The 18,895-nt window shown below is 46.2% G+C and overlaps 1 protein-coding gene across 1 annotated transcript in view; it reads right to left on the reverse strand.

Moving 5' to 3' along the window:
* LOC113835181 overlaps positions 1-18,573 on the reverse strand; it is a 32,295-nt gene extending 13,722 nt beyond the window's left edge. Inside the window, exons 1-6 of the mRNA XM_035444230.1 lie at positions 18,371-18,573; positions 16,286-16,438; positions 10,770-10,918; positions 6,042-6,182; positions 4,843-4,988; positions 1,139-1,234 (exon numbers count right to left, since the gene is read on the reverse strand). Coding sequence (XP_035300121.1) covers positions 1,139-1,234; positions 4,843-4,988; positions 6,042-6,182; positions 10,770-10,918; positions 16,286-16,438; positions 18,371-18,550 — 865 coding nt within the window. The 5' untranslated portion in view covers positions 18,551-18,573. The remainder of the gene's footprint in view (positions 1-1,138; positions 1,235-4,842; positions 4,989-6,041; positions 6,183-10,769; positions 10,919-16,285; positions 16,439-18,370) is intronic.
* Between the last annotated feature and the right edge of the window lie 322 nt (positions 18,574-18,895).

Raw genomic sequence — 18,895 nt, forward strand, 5'->3', positions numbered from 1 at the left:
TTTCTTTGGACTTGGAAACACTGACTGCCTTCTCTATTAGCACTACCCAGTGGGAAAACGGCATCCACGGCAGGCAGCACAGCAGTTGTCCCCCAGTCAACGAGGGGCATGCATGCACCCTACTTTACTTGTTTTTGTTTTTTTTGTTTTTTGTTTTTTCGAGACAGGGTTTCTCTGTGGCTTTGGAGGCTGTCCTGGAACTAGCTCTTGTAGACCAGGCTGGTCTCGAACTCACAGAGATCCACCTGCCTCTGCCTCCCAAGTGCTGGGACTAAAGGCGTGCGCCACCAACGCCTGGCTTGCTTTACATTTTCACGTGGCTTTTGGACCACAAGACTTTGTAATTTTCTTCCCAGAGAAGATTCAAGGATAATTCAAGGGCAGGGAAAAAAAAAAAAAAAAAAGACCACACAAGAACAGATTCAAATTGAAGAAGAAAGCCCAAGGGGATTAGGTTCCACTCAAACAGCTTGTTCTCTCCCCGTCAAATGCAAACTACAAACCACCAGACAAAATACAGCAGCATAGACTCAGGTTGTACCTCCAGGCGCTTCCCAGAGGCTGCTTCATACCCAGCAGCACTCTTGCACTGTGTGCTTACAACTTTAGTGTGTTTACTGTGCCCGCACAGGAGCTTTGCAGGGTGGAATGCTGAGAGCCAGCCAGGCAGGGTAGGAGTGCCAGGAGCAGGGATGCAGTGACACTGTGAACTTTAGCACTTGGAAGGCTCCTGGGGTAGAATTCAGTGTTTTTTTCTCTCTCTTTCTGTCTATCTCCCCCTTTCCCCATCCTCCCTTCCCACTCCTTGTCTATTTTGCCCCTCCCCATCTCTCTCAAAGCTCCTTCACCCTCACCCTGGTTCTAACTCTGAGTAACCTGATTTCTGAGGTCTTGCTGGCAGCTCCTGGAAGAACTGTTTCAAACCATGCTCTTCTGGAATGCTGACTGTTCCCATGATGCATTTCTCTGGCAGACACGGTGAAACTGTGCATGGGTGGTTTGTTTGCGGTCACAAGGCATTGGCTCTTCTTTTCTCCATCTGACTTTAAGTCTTTGTTTGGGATAATTATGCACGAGGGACACACAGGGAGTGAGCTAGAAGGGAGTGGAAGGAATAATTGAAAGGGCACAAACATACCTCTTTCCCCCCTTTTCCTCTGTGAGGTCCTTTTCACTGTTACAGCTTTGGAAGATTTCGAAATCTGGCTCAAAGTTGAGCTTCCTCCAAGGCACACTGGTTTAAAACAAACAAACAAACAAACAAAAACAGGGTCAGAGTCAAGAAGGCGGTTTTCCGCATACTTTGGTATTGGTGATTGATTGACTGCCATCATTTTATGGACTTTGCTCAAAGGTATTTCTCTTGGAAGAGAATTAGCTGAACACCGCCAGAATGGTTCCAGTTCTGTCTTCTGTAGTTCCCTGCTGTAAGGCTAGAGGCTAACGTGCAGCTCAGCAGAGCCAAGTAGGGCTCCCAGAGTCATCCTGCGGTGCAGGTGACTCCCTCATGCCACAGCTGCTTTCTATAACCGAGTATGCTCCACCTTCCTGGGATTATCATGAACAGTTAGGGTTGGTTGGCTTGCATTAAGAACTGTATAGGAGCAGGGCAGTGGTGGAGCATGCCTTTAAAGCCTGCACCTGGGAGGCAGAGGCAGGCAAATCGCTGAGTTTCAAGGCCAGCCTGGTCTACAGAGTGAGTTCCAGGACAAACAGGACTACACAGAGAAACCCTGCCTTGAAAAACAAAACAAAACACCCCAAAACAAAAACAACAACAACAACAACAACAACAAAACCAAAACCAAACCAACCCCCCCCCCCCCCCCGTGTTGGTATGGTGTCAGTGTTGAGGCTATGGATGCAGCTCAGTCTTCAGAGTGCTTGCCTAGCATGCTTGAGACCCAGGTTTGATCCTCAGCATCACACACACACACACACACACACACACACACACACACACACACACACACACACACACACAGAGTACTACTCTAGAGCCGTGATAGCTCCTTCTTCCTTAGTCCCTGCACCCCACATGCAATTGGAATGGTGCAATGTAGAATCTGACATTCCTGCTACCTCCCTACTCTAACCCTAGCCTCACTTAGCAAGGTGGCTCTTGCTTAGGACAGCGGGTCCCAAGCATGTCTCCTCCTCCCTGGGCCTGTGTGCCACACAGATGGAGGACTCTTCGTTCTACTCATCCCTGTTTGTTCTGAGCTCCAGGTTCCATCACCTTCTGCCCTGTGGTGTGTGCAGGGCCTGATGATCCTGGCACAAAGTCCCAAGGTTTAGGTGTTCCCTCGGCCTTCTTCATTGAGCCCCTTTCTTCCAGGGAGTAAGGCAGAGAATGACAGAGGGAGAGAGCTGGATGTCCTGCTCCAGCCACTGCATGATCAGACACAAGCATGTATAAATACACACTCACAGACATACAACATGTATGGAGGCGGAAGTCGGCATTAGCTATCTTTCTCCATCACTCCACACTACTTTTTGAGATATGGTTTCTAACTGAACACCATGTCTTATAGTTCCAGCTAGACTGACTACTGGCCAGAAAGCCCCTGGGATCCAAATAGCCTCCGCTTCTACAACTATGGGGCTATAGCATACACTATCATGCCTGGCTTCTTCATGAGTGCTAAGGATCCAAACTCAGGTCCTTATACTTGCTTGCACAAGTACTTCACCAACTGTCTCTTCCTATCAAAATATAGAATGTATATATTTATTTCAGTATTTCATCTTTTAAACACTGACACCATCTAGATGCATGCATACCTATGCACAAGCATACAGTGTTCTCAGACTCTCCATCAAGGGCAGAGTGCTTTGTTTTCTTTCTTTCTTTTTAAAGATTTATTTAATATAAATATAAATATATACATATATATATAAGCTAAAAAAATAAAAATAAAAAAAATTGTAATCAAAAGACTCAAGGGCAAAAAAAAGATTTAATAAAGAAAAATGCTATTCCCAGAATAAAAAAAAAAGATTTACTTATTATGTATACAACATTCTGCCCCCACATATGCCTGCACACCAGAAGAGGGCACCAGATCTCCTTATAGATGGGTGTGAGCCACCATGTGGTTGCTGGGAATTGAACTCAGCACCTCTTGAAGAGCAATCAGTGCTCTCTTAACCTCTAAGCCATCTCTCCAGGCCAGTGCTTTGTTTTCTTTACATTTACTTATTTATTATTCATTTAGGGAGGGAGGTAGTGTGTGTGTCTATGTGTAGGCATGCATGTGGTAAAGTCAGAGGACAACTTTGAGAGTTGGTTGTCTCCTTCCAGCACGTGGGTCCTGGGGATTACACTGGGTCACCAGGCTTGGGAACAAGTGGTTTTTCCTGAGAACGCTCTGTTCTGTGAATGAATGTATTCCAAGCATCCAGAAGTGCTGGGGACACATTGGGGCGTGCACATGCACATACATGAACACAATGAAGAAAGGAAGGTGAATAGTTTTTAAGATCATGGGGGGCTGGAGAGATGGCTCAGAGGTTAAGAGCACTGGCTGCTCCTCCAAAGGACCCAGTTCAATTCCCAGCACCCAAATGGCAGCTCACCCTGTCTGTAACGCCAGATACAGGGGCTCCAACACCCTCACATAGACACACATGCAGGCAAAACACCAATGCAATAAAATAAATATAAATCATTTTTAAAAAGAGTTGTATTATAGTTCTAGCTGAGAAGTGGTGGCACACATCTTTAATCCCAGCCCTCAGTAAGCAGAGGCAGGCCGATCTCTGTGAGTTCAAGGCCAGCCTGGTCTACATAGTGAGTTCCAGTACAGTCAGCATTACACAGAGAGCCCCTGTCTTGAATCACTCCCCCCCCCAAGGAAAAAATTATGTTTGCATGCTGTAACAACTAAGAGAATAAACTTGCCCCTGTGCCTGAGCCTGACAGGAAGACATTGTTATGGGGTATGTAGGGAGGCTGGGAGAGGCTCACAGAAAAGCAGACTAAGTGTTCAGGCCTCACAAAGAAATCTCTACATATTTTTTGCTGGGCTGGGGAGCATTTGATTAGCATGTGCCCAGCCCTGGGTTCCAGGCTCAGCACACATGGATGCATAGACAAACACGCACATTCACTCATAACTGCCTATATGAGTACTGAAAGCTTACTACACTGTAAGGCACACTCTATTTATTTATTTATTGTTGTTGTTTTTCCAAGACAGGGTTTCTCTGTGTAGTTCTGGCTGTCCTGGACATAGCTTTGTAGACCAGACTGGTCTCAAACTCACAGAGATCCACCTGCCTCTGCCTCCTAAGCAGTGAGATTAAAGGTGTGTGCCACCACTGCCCTGCAAAGCTATTTTTTAAAATCACATTTTACTTATGTATTTAATGTATGTGTGCGCATTATTGCGGGTGAATGCATGCATGCATGTGCGTGTATGTGTGTGCTGTATAGATCAGAGGACAGACAGCTTTCCACCATGTTCCAGGCTCTGCCGAGCCACGTTGCTGGCCCCTAAAACTTTTAATATTAAATTGCAATTTCCCCCTAAGAGAAACTATCTAAGACAGTTTCCATTGTCACATCTTCTTCTTCCTGCCTGCCTCTTAAAAAGGTCATTGTGATTATACTTGACCCCCCAGGCTAGTCCAGGAGAACATCTCCACCTCAGGCTCCTGACCTGACATCTGTCATGTGGATATATTCACAGTTTCTGAAGGTCAGGACAGAGACACCTGGGGGGGGGTTATTATTCTGCCTCCCACACACTCCAGAAGGTCTCCAGTGAGCACCAAGAAGGCCACCTGCTTACAAAGCAGAGTCCTCCTTCCCTAAAAGGGATGTCCAGTTCTCACCTTGGGGAAGCAGAGGGGGATTCCCAGCGTGTGGTGATGTTGAGGTGGGCTGGTCCTTCCCCTGAATCTCTGCATATTCTGCTATGGGTCTGAGGAGGGCCAAAGTCCCAGAACACTGCAAATGATTTCCATCCACGTGCAGCTCACTGAGGAAGAGCGCACAAAGCATTGCTCGTTGGCTATCAGGCCCATTCAACTTTGAATTTAAGATCTTTATCTATCACAACAAAACTAGTCATAAATGACATAACACAACATAGTCAACGGATCATTATAGTAAACATGCACTATGCCCCGCCACAAAAAGCTGGCTATGCCAGTAGCACAAACCATGTCCTCGGTAGATACTCTTGGTTATTAAAGTTCACCAAAGATAAGTTCTTCTAAGAGTTAGAGAAAAAAGCTGGGGGAGGAGGGATGCATGCTGGGGAAATAATTTAGTAAGTGAAGTGCTTGCCAAGCAAGCATGAGGACCTATGTTCAGTCTCTAGAACCCATATAAAAACACTGAGCATTCGGCTGTGGGGATGGTTGAGTGGGTAAAGCACTTGCTATGAAACCAAGAGGACTTGAGTTCAAATCCCCAACACCCATGTAAAAGCCAGGCATACCCACAAACACTTGTGATCCCGGCATTGGGGGTAGAGACAGTTGGGTCCCTGGAACTTGACTGGTCAGTCTAGCTGAAATGGCAAGTGTCCTGTTCAGTGAGAGACCTTGTATCAAAAAATAGAGTAAAAGAGGAATACATTTGACATGCTCCTCTGACCTCCAAATGTGCGTGTGTACACATACACTATACAAACAATATAAAAGAGATACATTTCTAATGAAATTCAGAAAACAACAACAGTACAGGGCATGTGGTGAGCATGTGATCCCATAGTTGGAAGGGGGGGCATCCCTGGAGCTCTTTGCCATTCAGTCTATTTGGTGGGCTTCAAGCCAGTGAGAGACCTGATTCAAGAACAAGGTGACAACACTTGAGGAATGACAGCTGAAGAAATTGTCCTCTGGCCTCCACATGCATTCATGCTCACCTACATGAATATACACACTCACCAGAGAGAGAGAGAGAGAGAGAGAGAGAGAGAGTGACAGAAGGGAGGAAGGGAGGGAGGGAAAAAAGCACACCAACCACCAGGATGCATTGTGTATCAAAACAGAGACAGGGTGAGCAAGGACATGGGGAAGCTCACCAAATGGCACTCTGGCTGATGACAGAGCCCAGCTTCGGCCCACTCTGAGGCCCCAGGCCACAGTAGCGCAGACTGAGGCCTTGGAGCCTTTGGTTGTTCTCTAGGCCTGAGAGGATGCTCTCAAGTTCTTCATTTCCAAACCTGAAAATAAATGACAGAACAAACCGCGTCCCTTTTAAACTATAGCACAAGCCAAGGGAAACCCTGTAGCTGGTCACAGCAGGGAAATAAACCATGAACAGGTATGAATGAAAACTGTGTTTAGAGCCAGGTAGTGTTGGTGCATGCCTTTACTTCCAGCACTTGGGAGGCAGAGAAGGGGGATCTCTGTGAGTTGGAGGTCAGCCTGGTCTACAGAATGAGTTCTAGCATAGCCAGGGCTACACAGAGAAACCCTGTCTCAAAGGGAAAAAAAAAAGGAAAGAAAACTCAGTTCAGATTGACTTCGTTAACCTGGATCAAGATTTTGGGGAGTCTGATGCTAGGCAGTTTATTCCCAGAACATTTAAACACAGTATAATTTGGAAAAAAGTTTCCTGATGCAATACAATTCCCGGTGCATGAGGAAGTGTAATTACATCGAAACTCAACTCAGGATACATGTCATCTCTTCCAAGAAGATGGGTTCTAGAAATAGGCTACCTGTACTAGTTTAAGGGCCTAAAGAATGGTCTGGTCAGGTCTTGGGCATACAGTAGCATAGAGGTCATTTGGGCTATTAGCCACCTCTGGTCCAGGTGTGGGAGCCTCTGGCTATACAGATAACGTAAGGGTCATATAGACTAGTAGGTATCTCTGGTCCTAGTGTGGGAGCTTGGGGAGTCCTCGGCCATAAAGGTCATTTAGAGTACTAGCCACCTCTAGTCCTGGTTGTAGGAACTTGATATGACTGGCCCAACAGATAACGTGCATCACCAGACTATTAATCACGTCCAATCCCCAGCTTTTGGGATGGAAGAACAGGTTTTCCATCTTCCCCACTGGAAGACAATGCTGTCAGTTTAACATCCCTGATTTCTCTGGAGAGCTGTGGCTCAGGTACCTCTGTGCTGTGCTCCCAACACCAGGCCACGTGGCTGACTTCAAAGACTTCCCCAGGCCAGCTAGAAGTGTTTCTACTGATCCTAGTTTGAGTTTCTAGGGCCAGGACTGGCTGAGGGATAGTGCAGGGTTGACCTGATAGAAGGGTTGACCTAAGGAGGGAAAGGGACAGGAAGTCAGATTCCTGAGCAAAGGATGGTTGATTTGAAGCATCCTTTCAAGAGGAAACATGAAGAACAGGCTCCAAATGCTGAGGTAGAACCGAGATAGGCATGGCAATTCAAACATGATGACGCATGTGGTGGGCAGAGTCTAGGAAGCCCCAGCAGCAGTAGGGAAGGAAGTCCAGCCTTTTATCCCTTCTGTTGCACAATATTTAGCTGGCAAAGTGACTCACAAGTATTCCACAGCCGCTGGATAGGACTGGTGACACATGGTCAGGGAACTGAAGGTCAGGGAGCTAACGTAGTATCTGCAAGGAATCTGGAATGTCAAGGTTTGAACTTTAAGATGTTAGAAATGGGTTGACAGTGATGTTATTGTTTTGAGACCGAGTCTTGCTATTTAGTCAGGCTGGATTTGAACTAGAGGAGATCTTCCTGTTTCTGCCTTCCATGTGCCACGTCCCACTGGCTTAGAACTAACTCAAATTTTTTATTAAATCATTGACAAGTAAATGTTAGGCTGGGGCTGGAGCTGGGTCTGGAACTAAGAGTTATGCTGGCTAGTTTTTGTTTGGGTTTTTGGTTTTCTGGTATAATGAGTTGGTTGGTTTGCTTGTTTGTTATTTTGGATTTTTGTTTTTTGTTTTTGTTTTGCCAACATAACACAAACTAGGGTCATCTGGGAAGAGGGAATGCCAACTGAAAAAATGCCTCCATCAGATTGGCCTATAGGCAAGTCTATGGGGGCATTTTCTTGACTAAGGTTGATTTGGGAGGGTCTATCCCACTGTAGGTGGTAATATCCCAGGGCAGGTGGTTCTAGGTTGTATAAAAAGCAAGCTGAGCTGGGAGGGATGGTGTGTTCCTTTCATCTCAGCACACTCAGGAGGCAGAGGCACACTCAGGATCTCTGAGTTTTGGGGAAGTCTGGTTTACTTACCAAGTTCTATGTCAGCCAAGGCTATATATACAAAGAGTCCCTGTCCCAAACAACAACAACAACAATGAGAAGCAAGCCGAGCAAGCCAGGAGAGCACGTCAGTGGGCAGCATCCCTTCAGTTCCTGAGTTCAGGTTCCAGCCAAGTCCCTGACCTGACTTCCCTCAGTGACAGACTTTTGCTTTTAGTTTTTATCACAGAATTAAAAAGCAAACCAGGACAACTGTTAACTCTATAATCCCATCCATCATTTATAGAGTAGAGGAAGGAGGAATTGGAAGTTCAAGACCAGTGTGGGCTACACTGTGAGACACTGTCTCAAAAATCAAAGCAAACAAGAAAACTAAGTGATTAGTGAGTGTTGACACCTGAGGTAGGCATGGGACAAAGTAATGACAAGAAGGATCTTGCCTGGGGCATCCACAGCCCACAGAGAAGAATCTAGTTCTTAAAGGGGACTGTGTCTCTGCAGGTCCACTCTTGCATAAATCATGTCTCACCTCTGAGTACAAGCCCCCCAAAACTTGACTGAATACAGAGTCCTAGACTCATTCCATCCAAGTCAAGGTCATCTCATTACAGATCAGAAAGGTTCCCTAACTTCCTCCCATTCATATAAGCAATCTGTAATTGCCTGTGGACCTGAGTAACTGAGAGACCCCAGGACATCTAGCATCAGGGAGCTGATTCGACAGTCAGGGCTCACATACAGACTCCACCCTGAGCGTTGAGTGCCCTTCAATGCTCTTCCCTTATGGTCAGTAGTGCAGGCATGGGGACCTGTCTCATGAGGCTACAGGAGAATAAATAAATGAGTGCAACCTAGTGGTGTGCTTTGCATATAGTAAGGGCTTGAAGACTGCTGGTAGAGTAGCTGAGACCACTCAGCAGGGGAATGTGCTTGCCAGAAAGCCAGATGATCTGAGTTCCACCTCACCCTTAGGAAAGTGGAAGGAGAATGCTGAGCTCCACATGTGTGTTGTGGTGCACACACACACACACACACACACACACACACACACACACACACACGTGAAGGAGGAGAAGGAGGAGGAGGAAGAGGAGGAGGAGAGGAGCGAGAAGAGAGAGAGAGAGAGAGAGAGAGAGAGAGAGAGAGAGAGAGAGAGAAACTTTTTGCTGGTGTTATTATTCTCACTCAGACTGTCCCCTGGTCTGTCAAGCCCCAGTTCTCAGAAACAGTTGCTTTGTTTCTTCCTTGTGGCTCAGTGAAGACTGGCCTGTCACCCAAGGAGCCATGCTTTCCATTGTTTGGACATGGGACATGTATGGGGCATCTTCTGCGGCATTCAGACTTTCTACCTTGCACTATGTATAATGAAGAGCCTGTCTGCTCTACCACTCTGAAGACTCCTTTGGGTACCAGCATTACCTTGTTTGTATCCTTCCTTCCTTCCTTCCTTTCTTTCTTTCTTTCTTTCTTTCTTTCTTTCTTTCTTTCTTTCTTTCTTTCTTCTTTCTTCTCCTCCTCCCCCTCCTTATCCTCCTCCTCCCCCTCATTTATTCTTCTCATATATTACATCCTGACTGTAGTTTGCCCCCCTCTCTCTCCTCCTAGTCCTTCCACCCACCACATCCCTTCTACCCCAGATCTACTCCTCCTCCTTTCTCTTCAGAAAAGGGCAGGCCTCCGAGGGACAGCAACCAAACATGGCATATCAAGTTATAATAAAACTGGGACCTTACCCTCGTATTAAGGCCGGATGAGGCAATCCAATAGGAGGAGAAGGGTCCCCAAAGCAGGCAAGAGTCAAAGGCAGTCCCCACTTCCACTGTTAGTAGTACTACAGGAAACCCAAGCTACACAACCATAACAAATGCAGAGAACGGAGGTCAGACCCATACAAGCTTCCTAATCATAGGTTCAGTCTCTGGGAGCCCCTATGGGCTCTGGTTAGTTGATTCTGTGGGCTATGTTGGTATCTTCCTTTTTATATCTTTTTTTGGGATCTGTCTTAGGGTTTCTTCTATTGCTATGATAAAATACCATGACCAAAGAAAGCAACTTGGGAAGAAAAGGACTCATTTAATCTTAACAGCCTGTAGTCCATCATCCAGGGCAGTTAGGGTAGGAACTAATCCAGAGGCTATGGAGGAACACTGCTTCCTGGTTAGTTCCTCATGGCTTGCTCAACCCGATTTCTTAAACACCCATGACCACTTGCCCAGGGGTGGCATCATGCATGATGGGCTGGGCCTTCTCCAGTCAGTCATTGACCAAGAAAGAGCCCTATAGACTTGCCTACAGGCCAGGTCCCAGGAGGCATTTTCTCAGTTCAGGTTCTTTCTTCCCAACTGATCCTATCTTGTGCCAAGTTGGCAAAATGTAGATTTTTATTTATATCTTCTTTAGCACCCAGTACTGTAATGCATAAACTCACCTTCAGCAAACATTTGTTGAAAGAACAGATGGGAACACTAACATTTACTTGGGCACGGGAGGAGGGCTTGAGGGCTCTCTTTCTTGTCTCACTGAGGCCCAAGAACCTGGTCCTCCCATCCCCCTCCTTCCTTCAGCTATCACCGTCGAGGGCCCAGCCTGCCAGAGCTCCACTTTCAGCCTTACTTGCAGTAATCAAGGACGAGGAAATGTAAACTGCTGAACTGCAAAGCTTTCCCGAGTCTCCCCAGAGACCACAGATCCATTTTGCAGTTAATGATATCCAAGGTGGTAAGTGGGCAAATGGTGTGCCCCTTTGACTCCAGAAATAAAGCCTAGAAGATTAAAAAATACTTCCATCAGGACAACTAATGTGCTCTGTTTTCATATATTCCCAAGTCAAGCCTATCAATGACCTCAACATTTTTGCCTCCAAGATGTTTTTTTTTTTTTTTTTTCTACATCTTGTAGCACGAAATGTAGCATGAAATAAAAGAGGTTTCCCAGGTGTTGGTGGCACACGCCTTTAATTCCAGCACTTAGGAGGCAGAGGCAGGTGGATCTCTGTGAGTTCGAGGCCAGCCTGGTCTCTAGAGCAAGTGCCAGGATAGGCTCCAAAGCTACACAGAGAAACCCTGTCTCGAAAAACCAAAAAAAAAAAAAAAAAAAAAAAAAAAAATAAAATAAAGAGGTTTTTGTTTGTTTGTTTGTTTGTTTGTTTGCTTGTTTGTTTGTTTTTCATGACAGGCTTTCTCTGTGCAGCTTTGGAGCCTGTCCTGGAACTGGAACTCACTCTGTAGACCAGGCTGGCCTCCAACTCACAGAGATCCGCCTGCCTCTACCTCCCAAGTATTGGGATTACTCCTGGTGGGGGTTTTCCTTTTTAAAACAAAGATTCATTGAAGAGTCCTATGAGAAACATGAGGTCCTGTGATGAGATACACTGCAAGTGTTATGGGCTAATAGTATTTGAACAATACTTCCTCACTCATATACTGAGGAACTAACCCAGGCATCTCAGAAGGCTGTATCACCGAGTCAAGGCACCTGTTATGGTGAGATCTTGGGATGAACCCTAACTTGATTCCACTAGTGTCCTCACAAGAAGAGGACCCTGTGATGACAGAGGAAGAAATCCTTGCTGACACCCTTGCTTCAGCCTCCAGAAGTAGCGGTTGCTTCAGCCACACAGCCTGTGATGCTGACAGCCATCTTAAATGATTGACTACTGTCTTGTGGCGGAGGGATGCGTGCCTGCTGTGGCATGGATGTGGAGGCCAGAAAAATGACGCTGTGGAGTGATTCTCTTTCTTAATTTTTGCATAGAATCTGGGGCTAGAACTCGGGCTTGCTTATCAAGTGTCTTTACCCCACTGAGCCATCTTGCCAGGCCTGGATAAGTCAAAAGTTTTTGTTTTTTGTTTTTTTTTTTTTTTAATTTATTAGTGGGTGTGTTGGAGTTGGTTCTTTTCTCCCTTCTTTCTGTAGGTTCTGGGTAATAGGTTTCCTGTACCCCGATAAAAGTTTTCTCCACCACTGCAGTAAGCCAGATCAAGCCGAATTAAAAAGGAAAAGACGAAAGCAAAGCACCTCCTGGGTGACACTCAGAGATCGAGGTGGAGGAAGGGGTTGAGCTAAAGGAGAGAGCTTAAATACCGTGTAGGTGTTGATTCTCTGAGGTTGGGTTTGGAGAGAGAAATGGGGCTTCTTGGATCGAACTTCCAACCGAACACTAGGGAGTGAGCTCAGGTCATTAAGCCTAAGCAGCAAGTGCTTCCCGTGCTGAGCCATCTCACTGGCCCTGAGACGCTGATTTCTTAATGAGGAAATGTAGCCTCGTGTGTCTGCGCTCTTTTCAGTAGAGAGGTGTGGTGTGTGACCCCTTTGGCACGAGATAAAAACCATTAGAACTTCGTTGTCGTTCCTAGGCCTAGACATTCTCACTTCCAAGGTCTGCTCAGAAGTGAACGGTGCAAACCGGTAGCTGCTATGGAAGCTGCCGCTGAACTGGGCTGTACCCGAGCATCTACAGTCCCCGCAGCAGCGGCTCCAGAGTGGAGAGGGCCACAGACAGGTCATTTTTGTGGTAACCAAGGATACCAGTGATGGTTAAATCCCTGCTTGAAAGGGAAGAGCATTTAAAACTTTAAATTGTGGGCTGGCACGAGGCCACCTTTGGGCAATTACAACCGGCTTGGAACAGAAGCCTTGAAGGGGCTTGGGTAGATTGGAAGGCTAAGGGCCTTTTAAGGTAATGACATGTTGGTCAGAGCTAGGATTTCAAATTATCCCATGGCTGAGATTGAAAAGTTGAGCCAAGGCCACAGGGCGGGTACTGCTCTGCATGATGAGAAGAATGGGAGGAGCTTCTGTGAGGCTAGTGTGTCCCTGTCCCGCCCCCCCTGTCCCCGCCCCGCCCCACCCGCCCCGGAGTGAGCAGAGCTTGCTGCACAAAAGGCAGACAAAAACCCCGGGCTCCCAGCCCTGTGCCCTAGTTAGGGTTACTATTGCTGTGCTGAAACACCATGGGCAAAAGCAAATTGGGGAGGGAAGGGTTCATTTGGCTTACACTTCCACATTGTAGTCATCACTGAAGGAAGTCCTGGCAGGAACTTGGATGGATGCTGCTTCCTGCCTTGCTCATCATGGCTTGCTCACCCTGCTTTTCCATCGAACCCAGGACCAGCAGCCCAGGGATGGGCACCTCCCACAATGGGCTGAGCCCTCCCCCATCAACCAGTAACTAAGAAAATACCCTACAGGTTTGCCTACAGCCCAATCTTATGAAGGCAATTTCTGAGTTGAGGTTCCCTCCTTTCAGAGGACTCTAGCCTGTGTCAAGTTGACATAAAAGTTGCCAGCATACCCTCAGAGTGGCAGTGAGGAGTTACAGAGAGCCACCAGGTGTTGAGGGCTCTGACACCCCAAACTCAGAGCTATACTCTTAGCAGGTGGCGGTGAAGCTTCAGAGCCTCAGGGTAAATCTACAAGGAGTTAAGCCTACAAAAAGTGAAATGTTAGGATGGCAGAGAAGCTAAGAGCAGAAAGGGAGAAGCACAAGGTTGGAGCTGAGGGCAGAAGCAAAAGTCTGAGTGAGCTCAGAGTTGAGATGCTGCAAGTTGGGGCCTGTAACTGGCTGTTGGGAGATGCACTGTAGGCCCAGAGCAGTAGTCTCTGCCATTAGCATCTAGAGCAGGCAGCCTCAGCTTTGAAAGTTGGACCATAGGTCACTAGTTCTCAAGGCTTAGAGATGTAACCTCTGGATTTGGAGGCTCTAGCCAGGTGTGGTGGCTCACACCTTTAATACCAGCACTTGGAGAGACAGCGGCAGGTAAATCTCTTTGAGTCCAGCCTGGTCTACTGGTGACTTCTGGAATTGCTGGGGTGAGAGAGGAGAGAGAGGAAGGCAGGGAGAGAGAGAGAGAGAGAGAGAGAGAGAGAGAGAGAGAGAGAGAGAGAGACCCTAAAAAACACAAAACAAAAAGCCCCCAACCAACCAACCACCACAAAACAGAATAAACTTTGGAATCAGGAAACACTGTAAGTTAGTCTTCCAAAGTAGCTGTTGTGTGTGGAGTCCTCTCACAGTGTGGAAAATTCAGTTGCTTCATCTCCTCATAGTCACTTGGTCATGGCTTCGATTTCATTATTTCTGTGGCCCTGCAGTGGTAGCTGTTTGTGATTCTAGTCTGCATTCCTCCTGACGTCATGCCCTTGGTTCTTCCTTTTCACTGGCTTTGACTGTTTCTCTCCACTTCCTCCTCGGTGCAGGGAAATGAACGCTGGCTTCTTTCCTAAAGGTCTTGTCTTGTCCTTCCTTCCTTCCTTCCTTCCTTCCTTCCTTCCTTCCTTCCTTCCTTCCTTCCTTCCCTCCCCCTCTCCTTCCCTCTTTCCTTCCTTCCTTCCCTCCTTCCTTCCTTCCTTCCTTCCTTCCTTCCCTCCCCCTCTCCTTCCCTCCTTCCTTCCTTCTTTCCTTCCTTCCCTCCCCCTCTCCTTCCCTCCTTCCTTCCCTCCCTCCTTCTTTCTTCCTTTCTTCTGCAAACCATTTCTTTTATTTGGGTTCTAAATCCTGTTCCATCACCCAGCGTTGCTTTCTGACCAGTTTGGTCCTCCATGGCCTCAACACCTCTGAACTCACTGCCTGCATTGTCTCCAGGTTTCAGTGGGTGTTGCTGATGAAGGGAAATCCCAGGGTGGAGAGCCACAAAGTAAACAGGGAAAGGAAAGTCTAAAAGAGAAGGCCCAGTAGCAAGCTTTTCAACTTTCTGTGTTTTGTTTTGTTGAGACAGGGCCTCACTATGCAGCCCTGGGTGGCCTGGAACTTGCTATGGAAACCAGGCTGGCCAGGAACTCACAGAGATCCTCCTGCCTCTGCCGCCCACATGCTGGGATTCTTGGTCATGTTTCTAAGTTTCTCAACTACCTTCTTCTAAATTAAGTATCCCAGGGACACTCCCCACCTCTACCCTCCTTTGAATCATGTATGAGTACATGCATGCATGTGCACATGTATGTAAGTTTATCTAGTTCTCAGCAAAAGAGTTGGTCTTAATTAGCTGATTCACCTTTTCCATAAATGAAGTTCCTCTTATTTGCAATAAGGGAACTTCAATTTCTGAAAAAAAGGTTAATCTATAATTGCATATGTAACAGAATAATGGTTAAAATTATTGAACATGGATGATTTTTTTTTTTTTTTCGAGACAGGGTTTCTCTGTGTAGCTTTGGAGCCTATCCTGGCACTCACTCTGGAGACCAGGCTGGCCTCGAACTCAAAGAGATCCGCCTGCCTCTGCCTCCCGAGTGCTGGGATTAAAGGTGTGCGTCACCAACGCCCGGCTAAACATGGGTGATTCTCGACAACATAATATGAGTGAAAATCTGATTTATAAAATCATACTTACGTAGACAACATGCATGCATATGGCTAAAAGTGTGAGTGTATGCACGGTGGATACGAATCTACCTCCGGCAGGTGCCACCTTGAGGAAGTAGGTGGGTAAAAGAAGTGATTGATGCTCTGGCTATTATATTGGTCAGTATTTTATTCATTTAAAAGAGTATATTATGGGACTGGAGAGATGGCAGAATGATTAAAAGCACTTGCTGCTCTTGCAGAGGACTTGGGTTCAGTTCTCACTACCCATATGGCAGCTCCAGTGGATCTAACAGGGATCTAACATGCCTGCAGGTGAAACATTCACACACATAAGGTTAGGTAAGTAAACCTTTAAAAATTAAATATAATAGGAGTATGTAACAACTGGGAGGTGGGTTTATGGATATTCATTCTGTCATTTGCCACATTTTCTTGAACATATGGAACTTGCTGAGTGGTGGTGCACACCTTTAAACCCAGCACTCAGGAGGCAGAGGCAAGAGGATCTCTGAGTTCAAGGTCAGCCTGGTCTACAGAGTTCCAGGACAACCAGAGCTACACAAAGAAACCCTGTCTCAAAAACAGAACAAAACAAACCCAACCAATCAAAAAGGTGGACTTATTAGCTTATTTGAAATGAGAAACTTATTTAAAATAAGTTTGAGAAATTTCATTAAAATAATGTTGTTTTTATGAGAAAAAAACCTTGCAGCATATCAATAATAATACCAAGTCAGAAATAAGACAAACTCCATCTGGAATACAGGGTGTTGTGTGCTTGTTTTTAATTTTAAGGTTTGAAGAAACTTAAAACCACACTCACGAGCCTGGCGATCTCAGGGTTGGTCAGCTGAAGGCCCCAGATGCAGATCTCCTTCCCCTGAGTGTAGCTCTCATCTCGAATGGTCATGAGCAAAGGCTCTAAGGAAACGGGCAGGTGGTTTGTTGTGGAGTCGCCAGCTCTTACAAGCATAAACTGGAGTGTAAGAAAATTATAGGTGGCCATCATAAAGAGACACTCATTCATCTGAAAGTGTGGACAAGGAATACTGCCACCAGATGGCTGGATGAATGTTTGAGGCAGTCACTACCTGTGCAACGGGTATTCCTGCCAAGGACAAGCGCATGGCACTATAGGTGAGGGTTACTACAGGTTACTGTCCACTATTAGGTCACCAAATCAATTTAATTTTGTACAACCAGCTGTTTCTTCTTTTTTTAGGAAATAGGCAGGAAAACCATTGAATTGCATCTTGCATAATAAGAATAATAATGATTGATTCATAAAGTTTTTAGTTTTTTTTAAAGAATTTATTTAACTTTATTTTATGTGCAGTGGTATGAAAGTGCCAGATCCCCCGGAACCGTAGATACAGACAGTTACAAGCTGCTATGTGGGTGCTGGGAATTGAACCCAGGTCCTCTGGAAGAGCAGCTAGTGCTCTTAACCACTGAGCCATCTCTCCAGCCCCAAGTTTTTAGTTTTAAAGATGTACCTATTTTAATTTTATGCGTATGAGTGTTCTGCTTGTGTGTATGACTGTGTGTGTGTGTGTGCAGTGCCCTTGGAGACTGGAAGAGGGAATTGGATCTCCTGGAACTGGAGTTATAGGAGCTCCCATGTGGGTGTTGGGAACCAATTTTGGTATGCTATTCAAGCAGCAAGTTTTTTTGTTTTCTTCTTTTTTTTTTTTTGGAGACAGGGTTTCTCTGTATAGCCCTGGCTGTCCTGGATTTACTCTGTAAACCAGGCTGGCCTCAAACTCAGAGATCCCCCTGCCTCTGCCCCCTTAGTACTGGGATTAGAGGTGTGTGCCACCACTGCCTAGCTAGCAGCAAGTATTCCTAATTGCTGACCTATCTCTCCAGCCCCTCCCAAGGCTCTTAATGATATTCATAATCAAAATGGAGAACCCCATGGGAGCATGCTTCCAACTTGCACAGCTCTTTTAGTTTTGTCTACCACAGATTCATGCTGAATGGGGATTTAATTGCATTCTGATGAGACTTGCAATAAAAAAGTTTGTTGAAGGTTAATTATGAGAACTATAGTAAAACCAAAAACTAATTAGTGGGCTTGAGAGATGGCTTAACGGCTAAGAGCATGTTGGGCAGCTAACAGTGTCCTGTAACTCCAGCTCCAGGGGACCTTCTTCTGGCCTCCATAAATACCTGCACTCATAGGTACACCTTCCCCCCCATATATATATAAATAAAAAATAAAATCTTAAAAAATTAATCAATATTATTTTGCCCCACAAAAGGATGATCGTGGGGCTGGAGTTAAGAGCACTTGCTCCTTTTGCACAGGACTGGGGTTTGGTTCTTGCACCCACAGTGGGCAGCTCCAGTCCCAGGGCATCTGATGGCCTCATCTGGCCTCTGCCTGCACCTGCACATGTGTGGTGCACATATAGACAACCAGGCATACACATACACATACATAGAACTTTTTAAAAGAATGGTTGTGGGAAACCCCTCACCGGAACACGGAGATATGTGTGGGAATGTTTGGTAGAAACTGGAAAAAGAAGGGACTAGAAAAACCTGGAGGGCGGATGAGGTGAGCGGGGAGGAACAGGTGGGAAGAGAGGCTAGATGGAGGAGGGTGTAACTCCGAGTGGCCAGAGTCAGAAGGGCTAAAAGAGGAACTCCAGAAGGAGATATTAGGTAAAGTTTTGTGGACTCATTCCAGGTTCCCCTCCCGCCAACACATTCTGGCAGTCGTGGGGAGTAGGTGCACGGGTTGGGTGGGGGCAGAAGAGTGGAGCAGGCCCTTTGTGTTCCGTGAGCAAAGCTGTGGATGTCTCTGTCAGGCAGTTCAGAGCTGGTGGGAGAGTGGGCTTTGGGCCTGAGGACGGAACCCCTGGGAGTCTATTTCAGAAAAGGACAGATGCCCCCCACTCACCTTCCTGAGGATCTGGTCTCTGTCGATGCTGTTCTTTAGGTCCCTTTGGATGGCAGGACACAGGGACGTCCGAGACAGTAAGCAGTGCTTCTGGTATGTCTTCAGGAACTTCTGAAGAACGGGAACCACCAATGGGGGATCCCCTTTGGGCTTTTGTTTTCTTTCCTTTGCTCTTGGCATTGTTTTACAGTGTTCTGAGTCCACTTGGCTTCTGAAAACAGCAACGTAAGCTGGGATCCAGCACAAAACATGCCTCACCCTTGAAATCCAGAAAACTCTGTTGCAAGCTCTTCTCTAAAAATCTTAAAGGCTTCACTTATCCTAAGTGGCCCTAGCAAGTTGAGTTAGAGCCGGCACAGAGACATTCAATTTCCATAGTCATGGGTCCATATTTTTGTTTGTTTCTTTATATTGTGGGCAGTATCCATGGACTCAGTTATGAGGAGGTAAAATAATATTAATTCAAGGTACTATTCAGTACCTATTAATGGGGATACACTGGTTTTAAAGTGGTGTTTACTGATT

This window comes from Cricetulus griseus, chromosome 4 (genome assembly GCF_003668045.3).
Source record: "Cricetulus griseus strain 17A/GY chromosome 4, alternate assembly CriGri-PICRH-1.0, whole genome shotgun sequence".
Taxonomy (NCBI): Eukaryota; Metazoa; Chordata; class Mammalia; order Rodentia; family Cricetidae; genus Cricetulus; species Cricetulus griseus.